This window comes from Dipteris shenzhenensis, chromosome 7, assembly GCF_047967505.1.
Source record: "Dipteris shenzhenensis isolate YYH24624 ecotype China chromosome 7, Dip_SZ_1.0, whole genome shotgun sequence".
NCBI lineage: Eukaryota > Viridiplantae > Streptophyta > Polypodiopsida > Gleicheniales > Dipteridaceae > Dipteris > Dipteris shenzhenensis.
Window position 1 is genome coordinate 17,668,935 of NC_141602.1, and position 13,431 is coordinate 17,682,365.

A 13,431-nucleotide genomic window follows, 5' to 3' on the forward strand; every position below is an offset into this window, starting at 1 on the left:
TTGCTCCCAACTGCACACTGAGAACTGAACCCCCTGGGCCTCTTTTATAGACTCGGGCCCCGGCGCCAAAAATAGCGAAGACCTATAAATAGTTCGTACCCTTGCCACTCAACCCGAGAATCAAGCCTGCCTAGCTCTAAGCCTCCCCAGGCTAACCTGAGCTAGTTCTGTGTACCTAGTACACGTCAGATACCAATCCGTGCACATGACAGTCATCTCGTGCAAATCTATTCTAAACCTTGCTAGGGTCCTGAGCCAATCACAACCAAGTATTACGTCAATAGGCCCCAAATCCAAAGCAAAGAGATCAATAGTAAATGAGTATTCTGAGGAGAGCTTAATAGTAACATCAGGACAGATCCTTTGACTTGTGGTAGAGGTGCCATTAGCCACTTCTACCTTTAGGCTGTGAGATAAGTCATCCACTTGCAGCCTCAAGGAACTTTGAGTTTATGAAGCTATGAGAGCTTCTGCTATCCACTAGAATGTAGGCATCTCTGCTCTTTATTTGAGGGATGGACATGCTTATTTCTTGAGGGATGGACATGCTTTTCAAGGTGTTTTTCAGGAGTGTTTTGCTGTTTTGAAGCTTTTCCATCCCTGTTTCTTGCTTAACCAAGAAATGCACCAGTGTCCAAGAAAGAAACAGTTACCACTAGTGGACTACGGAGTATCAAAATACCCAACCCAATCTGAATTGCTGTAAGCATGTAGTGAAAAATGACCGGGAAAGAGTAAACCAAGAGATTGGGTGCCTTGCAGTTAACGGAACACACGCTTCACAGCTTGCCAATGTGAAGTCTTTGGGTGGTGCATAAACTTGCTCAGTTGGGAGACTGCATACTGCATGTTAGAACCTGTGTTGCATAAATAAATAAGGCATCCCACAGGCTTGCTGTAAGCAACGGCATCAAAAGGTTCACTGGCATCATGAACAGACAGCTTAAGCCCCGGCTCAATTAGGAGTAGAGATGGGCTTGCAATTCTGAAATTTGAACTGTCCCAGGAGCTTACCACTATACTTGGACTGCAACAGTCCAATATGTCTGTCATCCTATATAAACTAAATAGTAGTACAATCCCAAATGTTACATCTCAAATATCTGATGTAATTCACCCTTACAATCTCCAATTTTCACGGCTACCAGTGAGCAGCATGTCATCGACATAGAGAACAATGATGAGCAAAAGCCCCCCATCCTTCCTGACATAGAGGGTGCTCTCGTGTGGACTATTCTGCATTCTGTGGCTGGTAAAAGAGGCATCTATCTTTGCATACCAAGCTCGAGGAGCTTGCTTCAAACCATACAAGTCCTTTCTCAGCTTGCATACTTTGGCTTCCTTACCAGATTCCACAAATCCAATGGGTTGAGAAACATAGAGCTCCTCTTGAGGGTCCTCGTAAAAGAATGCAGTTTTAATGTCAAGCAGATGGATCTTCTGCTGGAGAGGAGGAAAGACTCTCTCTAACCTCATAACCTATGTGGAATAGGAACAGCTCCGTTGCACACTCGATGATGCAAACCACACTTGAATACCTTACTCAGACAATAGAGTATAAACAGGTACATGAGAGAGAGAACTCATATCTTATTCCTCCACCAAGCAGTGGGCAAAATAAGCTCAGAGATGAGCACAAAAGGACCATCAAAGGGCTGGACTGAAAACTGAGAACCCTTGTGGGTACGCTTCAGCTCCGCACTGGCTTTTGTTGGCGTTAGTGGCTGATGATGAAGTGAGGGTGGAAGGGGGCATTTTATAGGGAGCTTGTAGTCCCTAGAGGTGGCCAACCCAGGGCTGGACCTAGGGTCGGTTCTACCAGGGCTGGACCGACCAGCCCTTGGCTTGTTGGCTGACTAGCCTGGTCGGTTACTGGTCGATCCTTTGGGCAGTCTATAAATAGGGCTGACAGGGGGCTCTATTTCTTGCTGCTGCTGCACCCGTACAGCCTGTCATGGAGCCCTGATGCGCAGCCATTTTGCTTCTTGCTGCAGTCCCATGTTTGCCCCCAGCATCTTTCCCCCTCACAGTCATATGCCCCCCCATGTCCTCCTCATATGGGGGCTCAAAGGTGGGGGACATTGAATTTCAACATCTTCCATCCATGGAATGCAGCCAATGCAACCACACACATACCAGTGGTCATATTAGAAGTGGGGGCAGATGTTTGATCATAATCTATGCCTTTCAGCTATGCATAGCGCTTTGCCATGAGATGAGCTTTGTACCTGTCTATGGAACAATTTGATTTTGATTTGAGCTTGTACACCCATGTCATGCCATTTGCCTCCTTGCTGGCAGGCAAGCCCACCAACTCCCAAGTGTGTTTTTCTTGATGGAGTCAATCTTGGCTTGCATGACTTTGCATCCGATGCACATTGTCTCGTGCATCATCAAAACTGTTAGGCTCATTTCCTTCAAGTATGTTGCTGACCCAAGTAGACTCACAGAAATGGGCATCCAATGTCTCTAGTGCCATTCCGTGTATGGCTAGGAAGTGGTGCAAAAAGCTTGCTGTCCTCAAGAGTGCGGAGCAGCCAACGAGGTACCGTCTTGCTTCCTACACTGCTGTACTTTCTCGTGCAATGGCATCATCAGTTTCTTCTTGAGAAAGAGGCTCAGCCTTAGGCTGAATTGAGGCACCACCCACTAGAGTATCTTGCTGCAAATTCTGATTTTTCACTGGCAAATCAGGTGCAGCATCAAAGGGAAATGGGCAGCAGCCTGTCGGATGGTTCAGAAAGAACCCTGATTGTTGTCAAGACCAGCAAAGGGCAGATCTGCATTTTCAGCAAATATAACATCTCCACTAGTGATCACCTACTTGGTCATAAAGTCTACCCTCCTCGCTTTCAATAATGTAGCCAACATCAAGTTTGCCATGTGCATATGTGCATATGCTACACAACCAAATGTACGGAAGTAGCCCACATCGGGCTTACGACCAAACCATGCTTGGTAAGGTATCATGACCGTAAGAGCCTTTGTGGGACATTGAGCACATGGTGGCTCCATCCAAAATCTGTGTGTCAACCCTTTTGTTTTTAGCATACATCTCCCCATCTCCGAAAGTGACTGATTTTCCCTTTCACCTTCCCATTTTGTTGAGGAATGTATCTCAATATAAAAAGATGTGTGCTGCCCTTCTTAGCAAAAAATTGTTGCAATCTATTAGATAGATATTCCTTGGTCTACAATTGGCATTCAGATTGAGGGCGACAAAGTGTTTGACCACATTGCAAACTTGGGACTTTTGCTTAAGAGAAAAGATCCAAGTAAAACATGTGAAGTAACCTTGAATGTAACATAATAAAGATGACATCCAAGAGATGAGTCCATAAACATAAGTACGGATGTCACTCGTCTTAAAAGTATATCCACTTGCTTGGTAATTTTTCTTTCAAATTCTATTTATTTTATTCTAGAATGTTTTGCAAGAGAATGGTTTCCTAGTATTCAGTTAGTTCATGGGGGCTAGGTCTAGCATTTGAGGGTGGGTCCCATCAGAAATCGCAAGGAAGACACAGGAATTTTTTGGATAAAGGTTGTTCGTCAAAACAGTTTTTCAATAGTCTACATTACAAGAGGCAGTCTGCAAGTATTTGCTAAGTCCTTATGCGTGGTGGTGTTTGGACTGCCTCCCGATCACAACTTGCTACAGCTTGTGTCGCTCACTTTGCTCGACAGTTTGGGCATGCAGCTCTCCCTCCGCAAGAAGTTCTATCTGCAAGACGACAATTTTTGTAGTATGTATTTCCCATTGTTTCTCATGCACAGGCTTTGGAGCTGGAGGAACCTTTTACTGAAAGGGAGTTATCTGATGCGATAAAATCCTGTGGCAGTTGGAAATCTCTAGGATGGGATGGTCTCACTCCTGAATTTTTCCTCGTATATTAGGATATCCTCAAGTTGACTTTACTGCAAATGATCAATAGTGCATGGCAAAATCAACAAATGTTGGATTCATGGAAGAAAGGGCTTGTCAAGCTTCTTCCAAAGAAGCAAATATGTGAATCATTGGCTGATTGGAGACCTATCACTCTCATGCGAGTTATTTATAAGATCATAACCAAAATGGTGGTTGATTGCATCAAAGGATACTTACATGATGGCCTCCATCTTGCTCACTATGGGTTTATTCCTCGCAGGCACATCACTGATAATATTGCAAATGCCTATGTTGGGATAGAATATGCAAAATACATGGAGTAGGATGTGCCATTGTTGTAAGTTGACATTGCAAAGGTCTTTGACACAGTTCAATGGGATTTCATCTTGCATACCATGCATGCTTTGGGATTTGGTACATGTATATTGTTTAGGGATATTTCTGAAAATTGGACTTTCCGTTGTTCGGTTCGCTAGGGATATCCACTTAGTGTGCTGTTGTATGCGATAGCCACGCATCCAATGCTTCAATACATGGATGATCTTGTGAATACATACATGTTGCATGGATTCCAATTCATGGAAGTCTATGGTTGCTCAATGATGATTCTTCTTTTTGGAGAAATAGGAGTCATAAAATCACACAAGATGCCATGCCAAATTTTAGTGTATACCCCTTAGGCCCAAGAAGGATCTTTCATCCCTCATGCAAGCTCTATCATTATATGGCCCAACTAGTTCTCTACATGTGAATTTTCAAAAGTCTAAGCTATTACCATTGCATGCTAAATATTGGCATAATCTTTTATGGCGGGGGGAAATCGTCCGGCCTACTCAGTTGGTCCGCCATCTTAGTTATCTTTGGGCTGGATGATTACTCGTCGCCAACAAATTGATTGGGTGCTTGCAAAATTGAAGAAAAAGCTGAAATTAGCAACTTGGCCGTTGCATGTTCGCCACAGGATAGTTCAATCCATTTTGGTGGCGTACATTCGATTTTACCTATCTTTGATCATGTTTGGCAAGTGTGTGTACACAGATATCTATACATATACACATATATAGATATATACATATATCTACACACACATATACATATATCTACACGCACGCACGCACGCACATGTATATATATGTGGGTATATGTATGTATATATACATATGTGTGCGTGTGTGTGTGTGGCCCTGAGACACATAATTTCTTGGGTATTCTTCGTGATAGATTGAGATCGAGATTCTCTCGGGATGTTTTTGGCAAGCATTTCTGGTTGTTTGGGATATATCCCAAATGGCCAGATTTTGATTTGTTCTTTACTTGGATTCGCTACTGGGCACTCTGGACTCTCCGGAGAGCTAGGAATCACAAAGTCTTTGGTGATCCAGTATTTTCTACTTTTGTCTTTTTTCGTCGTTCCTTGCAACAATTGCTCTGATGTGGATGAAGTTGTCAGGCAAGAGATTCAAGAGATACATGCAGCCAAAACAGTCCCGAATTGGTTGCTATAGACTCTCAGGGAGAGTAGGCTTGAGGCCTCATTGCTTGGTAGGACTTGTAGTGCAGTAAGGCACGCAAGGGGGGCTCTTTCAGTTGAGACAGCTTATGCAGGGACTCTTCTTGGAACCTGACTCTTTTGAAGAAGCAAAGGATAATGTGCATTGGATGCATGCCATGCACAATGAATTGCAGTCCATAGAGAAAAATCAGACTTGGGATGTGGATTTGCCACCAGGTAAGCATGCCATTGGTACCAAGTGGGTTTTCAAGGTGAAAAGGAAGCCAGACAGGTACACAAGGCAAGGCTGGTTGCCAAAGGTTATGCACAAAAGAAAGACATAGATTATGAGGAGACTTTTGCTCCTACATCCCAAATGACCACCATACGGTCAGTTATTGCCATGGCTGCAAATTTTGTTTGGAATGTCCATCAGTTAGACATAAAAACAGCTTTCCTTAATGGGGACTTGCAAGAAGAGGTTTATGTCAAACAACCTCCTGGATTTGAACTTTCTGGCAATGCACTTCAGGTTTGCAAGCTTAACAAAGCATTATATGGGCTGAAACAAGCCCCATGTGCTTGGTATGCCAAGATTCCTGGCAAGTAAGGGGTTATACTATAGTCCCACGGAAAGCACCCTCTACATCAAGAATGATGGGAGGGATATTTTGGTCATCATTCTTTATGTAGATGATATGTTGCTCACAGGGTCAAATGAGGATATAATTGCAGATTTCAAAGCTGAAGTTGACGTGACAGATTTGGGCATGTTAAATTTTTATTTGGGGATCCAGTTTATAAAAGACAAGCATGGCATTGTTATGTCCCAATCCAAGTATGTGCAGAAACTCTTAGATAGGTTTAACATGCATGATTGTAAGCCTATAGCCACTCCCATGGAGCCGGGGCTGAAGGTGAATCAGTGGATGTCACACTTTACAGCCAGGCTGTTGGATGCCTCATCTACTTGTGCAATACACTGCTCGATATTCAGTATGTAGTATCTCAGGTGAGCAGATATATGCATAGCTCAAAGACAACACATTGGCAGGCTGTAAAGCTCATCTTCCGTTATTTGCAAGGCACAAAGTCTTATGGCTTGATGTTTCCTAGGGGGGGTGACTTGTAGATGCATGCTTACAGTGATTTAGATTGGGCTGGAGACTATGATACCAGGCAGTCCACTAGTGGTAATTGTTTCTTTCTGGGCAAAGCTTGCATTTCTTGGCTGAACACGAGCAATCTACAGTGGCTACTTCCTCATGTGAAGCTGAGTACATGGCAGCTTTCAGAGCGACAGTTGAATGTGTTTGGCTGCGATGTTTGTTCGCTGATCTTCGTCTCTTATTGGAGGGTCCTTCTCCAATTCTCACTGATAGTCAGAGTGCTATAGCAGTGGCTAAGAATCTTGTGTTTGCACATTGAGGTTCATTATCATTATGTCAGAGAGAAGCTACATGCAGGGGAGATCAGTATGATCTATGTGTCAACACATGACAATGTTGCAGACATCTTCACCAAAGCACTTTCACGTGAGAAGTTTGAGGCATTTCGCAATGCCCTAAACTTATCTCCTTTTGGTGATTGATCACTACCTTGTACACCACATTGGCACTGTAGGGGGGTGTTAGAATTATTATTATATTCTAGGTAGTGGCCAATGTAATGTAATAAGTGGGTTAGGGGCACTTTTCCCTTTTAGAGGTTTTTCCCCCTAACCACAGTCTAATCCCTAACTACGGTTAGTGATTAGATAGGGTTTTGTCACTTAGACAAAACCCCTCATCTCTTGTTTGTACTTCACTTCATTCAGTCTACCTTTTGAGTGACCTACGTTCAGCTCACTCTCTCTTGCTCATTCTTGCTCTCCGTTTTTCTCAGAAGGAGTGCCATGAAGGTAAAAGGCATGTTAGCATGGTTGAGCGTTGTTGACCAGCACACTAGTATGGCCGATGAGAATATGGATAATCTTGACTAGGAAATTGGGATCTTAATCCCACTACAGCCGCATCAATCACATCATCCACATAAGAAATTCCTTTGGTCCGAAGAAAATAAGAGCAGCGAGGTTCTTGCAAAGCCAAGGGAGGCGAGAACACCTTCGATCAATGAAGGTTCTCAAGGCCTATAGCATCGCTGCAAAGTCCTCTAGGTGCTTTGAGTGGATCATCTTTGCTCACCTAAAATGCATGGGGGACTGAATATCCTAAATATTTACATGCATATTCTTGCATACAAAGGGAAAGTGATGCTATAATTCACGCACGTGGATTTATATGATACGACACTTGATTATGCAGTTATCTTCCACTACTTTTGGTCACTGGCACCCTACACAGTAGGGCTTTCTATTAGCTTGTCACATGTTTGATTTTGAGATTGTTGATCGTCTCAAAGATTGGGTTCTCCAATTTGTTGATCATGTTTGCCATGAACTACCCCTAGCTGACATCATGGTTGCATCTTTGTATAGGGTCTTAATGCTTGCTCCTTGAGTTTCCCTTCATGCCAACCATATCTCGTCTATGAGACCTATCCCTTGTAAAGATTGCAGCACATTTGGGCTTCCAAACTCCCTCTTTGGCAAAAGTTATTCATGTGGCAAGTTTTGATTGTGGTTCTTCCTTTTGGACAGATCTTGGCTTGTTGTCCTTGACTCATGGCACTTCTCAACGATGTTTGTCCTTACAGAAGTCTATGCCCCACTTGTTCTAACATTGACCAAAGTCCGGTGATTTCTTACTTTTGTCGCAGCTCCATGATATTAGACATAAGAGAAGCAATGTCATGCTTGGTAAACATTATCAATGGCGAATAGAATTGGATATAGGCAACCGGTATGGATTGAGCAATGCGATAACAGACATATAATGGCCAAGTTGCCAGTTTCTAGTATTCCAACGCGTGCGCGCACACACAGATGTAATATCTGTGTACGTGTGTGTATATGTTTATGTAACACACACATGTTTCGTATCACTGTTGAATGGGATTGATTTTCTTGTAGGTGTACCTCTTGTTACCCAAGCCTATGTAGATGACTCTTCTTTCTACGGAATTCAAAATCAGATGTTCGGCACCGTATGCAGGCACTTCATCTGTTTGGTCTTGCAGCTCGGCTGAAATTGAATTCCTGCCCTTGCGTGAGTGTGGCTGGATTGTCTTTGTGGCCTGGCATCTTGTTGCCTCCTTGTCAGATAGTGTGTCATTTGGGATACCCCATTGGGTGGCATGTTTCTTTGCCACTAGAGAGAATTTGGGTTACTGTAGAAGCTCTTTCAAAAGATAGACTATTGGAAACTGTCTAATTGGACACTGCATGCTCATCTCCGAATAGTGCGGTCCATTCTCTTGGCATATGTGCAGTTCCATTTGCCACTTATTCCTCGGACATTGAGAAATTTGTGTTCAAGGTTATGAAATGTCTTTGGCGCACTAAAACTGATCGTAAGGCATTGTGTCTCCTCAAATACAATTTGGGTTACTGTAGAAGCTCTTTCAAAAGATAGACTATTGGAAACTGTCTAATTGGACACTGCATGCTCATCTCCGAATAGTGCAGTCCATTCTCTTGGCATATATCCAGTTCCATTTGCCACTTATTCCTCGGACATTGAGAAATTTGTGTTCAAGGTTATGAAATGTCTTTGGCGCACTAAAACTGATCGTAAGGCATTGTGTCTCCTCAAATACAATTATGTTTGTTGAATGTTCACCCAAGATGCGTGGGGGTTTGAATCATGTGTTACCTCATAAGACCCACGTTTTTACTCACCGTTTTGGAGCAACGCCAGCCATGGACAGTTATGCTTTCCTTGTTTGATTGGCTCTCTTCATACAGATGATTTTGGCCATCTGATTCCCACTAGGATTGGTAGCAGCTCCTAGACCGTCCTCCGGATCCTGAGAGCACTCTCCATCTGCAGAGCATCCAATGGATCCGTGTGTTGGCTTCTCCTTTAGCACACTTCCAGCCTATAAAGGCGTATTTTCTGCATTGTTTGGGTATTTCTACAGTGAAACATGTGCTGGATGACCATGGCTTCACAATTTCCTGAGGGAGATCACAGGCCTGTTTGACACATTTTCAGTACAATGCTGCAGCCTTTTCAGCCCAGCTCCTGCCTGTTTACTACTCTTCCTTTGTAGGATTGGGGGACCTCTAGGTTATCCTTCTTTCTCATTTGCAGATCTTTCTACCAAGAAAGCCTACAATATATTGCTTCCACAGCCATGGATTCAAGAGCATGGAAATCAATTTTGGCATCTTGACAAGTCTCTTACGTGGCAGAGATACTTGTGGATTTTTGGATCGGTCCCATAAATCCTGTCGGGGCTATCATAGCATCTCTCTCTCTCTCTCTCTCTCTCCCTCTCCCTCCCCACACACACACACACACACACACACACATGTTATGCATGTGTGTGCTTGTCTCACATGCACGTTTGCACAGAGACTCACACGTATGCATACATGTAGGTAGTTATGTGTGTGTGTGTGTGTGTGTGGAGAGAGAGATGATAGCATACTTGGAGGAGCTGTACCGTCAGTATTACAATATAAAGGATGGGGAGGTAGATGTACTATTGCTCCCTGGGGTCCCTCCACACACACCACAGCCAAGGATTATTCCGACTAGGACAAGACCAATTCCAAAATCTTGGAGGATTCTATTGAGTGTATGTTGTGAGCTACATCCAAGACGAAGACCACACACCCAGGGAATATCCTTGGAGTAAGGAGCAAAAGCTGATCTCCTGGAGTCAAATCTCTAACAAGAAGTTTGACTAAAAGGGCTCTGCTCTGCATCTCAAGATCAAGAACCCCAAGTCCTCCCTGCAAGGAGGGTAAAGTGATAGTATCCCATGAAACCCTAGCCCTAGTGTCCTCAGAACCGTTGCCACCACTCCACAAGTAGTTTCGGAGCAATCTCCTCACCTGAGGATCGAGTCAGCATGAAAGCACCAACATGATGCAACGTACCACATAGTCGCTAGTAGAAGCTGGTTGAGTACCAGCACTCTTCCGGCCAAAGAAAGTCTAGCCGTACTCCAGTCGCACATCTGCCACATGCCGTGGCTGTCGCCATGCCACTGACGCTATGACCCCCTTGCTGTCCAGAGAGAGAGAGAGAGAGAGGGGGGGGAGAGAGAGAGGTAGGTAGGTAGGTAGGTATATGTATGAATGTATACTTGGATATACACGCTCATGCACACACCGCCAGAACATCGTAGTTATGACGATTGGGACACATACCAAACGTCCCCAAAAATATGGAATGTGTTGCTGAACGTTTGCATGGGCTTTCCCAAATTTCTAATAGTCATAGTTTTGTGTCTTGGTGTTTGGTCGCTTTGGGCATTGGGTCCTTGATTCTGGAAATTGAAAGGCCTTTAATCTTTGACTCTACTGTTTTTGTTTTTATGGGGACTGTAACGTAGTTGGATTAGTGACTCCTGAGTTTGATGTAAAGTCCATGTAGTATGTAATATGGTCATTATAATTGATAATTGGTAATTGATCTATTAGTTAAAATTGGTTACAATTGAAAACATGGAAATCTATTTTTGTAGCAGCTCCGAATCAAATTGGTTGTGTTGATATTTGCTTTCAAAACCTAGGATTCTCTATTTCAGAATTCTTTTAACTTTTGGTATCATATAGATCTACGATAATAGTGTTGCCATTCTCATGTCTTCTTGATATTCCCATTCCTCATTCCTATTGCCATGGAAGTGGATGATGTGGCATTGTTGTTCCCAATGTTTCAGTTTCTCGTTCCCTTCCCGTTCCATTGTAACTTTGAGATGTAGGCTGTCAATGAACGCTTGATGGATATATATTGCTCAATCACTGCCCTAAGCTTGTGGTATTTATGACCATCTAGAAGGCTTTGAAAGCAACATCTGAGGAATTAGAAATTCTTCATTAAAACTCATCTGGCAATCCCAGGGCATTCTCTACATGTAATGTTTGTATAAATGGTTCTGCACATGCTAAATGTTAATTCTCCAGTCAAACATAAAAATACTCTTCACCTCCATGCATTTGAACGTCATTACCATGGGTAACTCATCAACAGTTGTTTGGTTTACTTCTGCGTTAGGACTCTGATCAGTAACGAAAATCAAGTCCCAGCCTCAACCCAAGTTTCTTCATTAACGAATCAGATTCTGTCACAAATTAATCATAAAATGGGCACTTACAAGTAATCTTTTGGTTACCAAGGATGGCCAACTAAGGCATATATGGCTTGGTTTTTGGTTTTGCAGTCTTGCCAGGGTTGCTTACAGCTATATCAGAAAACTTGAAAGCGCACATTACAAAACAGTGTTCTGTTTGCCAAGATACAGGAGAATGGTGTGGTGCTGGAATCTTATGTGAAGATCCATTCAGTCCGATCTTTCCTTTTCAGGTTGGTTTTGTGTGACTCTGATGCTGGAATATCTGTTTGTTCTTTAGAGATATGTTTAATTTTGCCATTCTGATCTTTTTTTAATCTGAGAATGTATGGCATAAGTTTAGCTCACAGTACTTAGCAATCTTGACTTGAGTTTCATTGATTAGGATTCACATCTTTGATCTCATTGTATCAGTTTCTAGACGACCAGTTACATGTCATTTTCTACTAATTTGTGATGTCAAATGAAACAGGAAGATGATGTAACAAACTGTAAGATATGCCATGCATCTTTTCACAAGAAATGCTTTCAAAAGTGCAACTCTTGCCTTTCATGCTCTAAGGATTGGAGCAACAAATCCTTAGATGCTGGAAAAAGTTTGGTTGCTTGTCAAGATGAAGAGCTTCGTGACCATGGAGATCTAACAGCAGTTACAGATGGTCAATCAATTGCCAAAAATGCGTCCTCTTCATCAGTGGAGCCTCAGTTTCAAAGTTCGTCTTCTGAACTGGAGAAAGAGTCTCACAATAAAAGAAGCTGGGATTTCCATAACTTCTTGTCCAAAAGGCGGTTATGGTAGGTGAACGAGAATCCGAGGGTGCACAGATGAATGGCATGTTTGGGCCACATCATTGTTGAGACTTGTAATGTATGGCATTGATTGTAAATACATTGTCATATCCCATGACAACCCAATTCATTGACACTTATTCTGCTAGCTGGTGTTGTACAGTATACCATATGCTTCGAGCTTACATAAATGATCATTTACAATATAATGAGCTTCTGAAGTTGGGAGTAGCATAAAAGTGAGTCTGCTATATTCCTTTTAGATGTTCAGAACGTTTCCACCTTTGTGGGCTCTTTGCAAGGATGCATGTGCTCTATGCAGTTTTGCTGAAATCAAGTGTGAAACTGCACAGGTTGCTGTTTGAGACCTTACCACAAGTTCAAATCAAACATATATATACAAATTTCTGACAGATTTTTGATTGAAAAACATATGAAACCATACTGCGTCCAAGGGAACACATTAGAGGTTTAATAGTTGCAAGCTTGGAGAATCCGTTACCTTAAGAACATTAAATTCTACACTCGTCTTGTTGAGCAGTACAATGCTCTTTACATTCATTGAAGATTTTCATTTTGTGGTTGAAAACAAGTGAGATGTTGAATATTCCAAGGTAATTTTAATTGGTAAAGGAAAAAAAGATTTACAAACCAAGATAATCTCCATTTAGGTTTCTCAGAATACAATTCTTAATTCGGAGGAGCCAATGGGTAATGATCCATGCGATTGACGATAAGGGTCAATTGAGATGTGGAAGTTGCAGATTTGAAGCACAATTACATGCCATCTAGGAGGGAGAATTGTAGTGACTTTATTGCAATTTAATGGATGGGGATGTGCCTCAAAAAACCTCCCAACTATCAAACCCATGTGAGTATTAGATCAGTACACAATGCATGTGGATTGTGTCAGAGATTGTTCTTGTGAGGCTATTTTGGTATCCATTTCTATAAGAGGAGATACTTTCAGTGTGCTTTGTGGAAAAGGTTGCCATAGTAGTGTTTATTTTTTGAGAGTTCTATGTTCCGATTAATAAAGATGTATTTCATGGAATCAATTGCTCAGTAATTGTTT

General features: G+C 42.4%; 1 protein-coding gene across 1 annotated transcript in view; it reads left to right on the plus strand.

The window, feature by feature from the left end:
- The window catches only part of LOC147900027 (Phox (PX) domain-containing protein), a 50,855-nt gene extending 38,363 nt beyond the window's left edge, over positions 1-12,492 (plus strand). The window contains exons 5-6 of the mRNA XM_087376834.1: positions 11,658-11,800; positions 12,040-12,492. Coding sequence (XP_087232960.1) covers positions 11,658-11,800; positions 12,040-12,366 — 470 coding nt within the window. The 3' untranslated portion in view covers positions 12,367-12,492. The remainder of the gene's footprint in view (positions 1-11,657; positions 11,801-12,039) is intronic.
- The last annotated feature ends 939 nt before the right edge of the window (positions 12,493-13,431 follow it).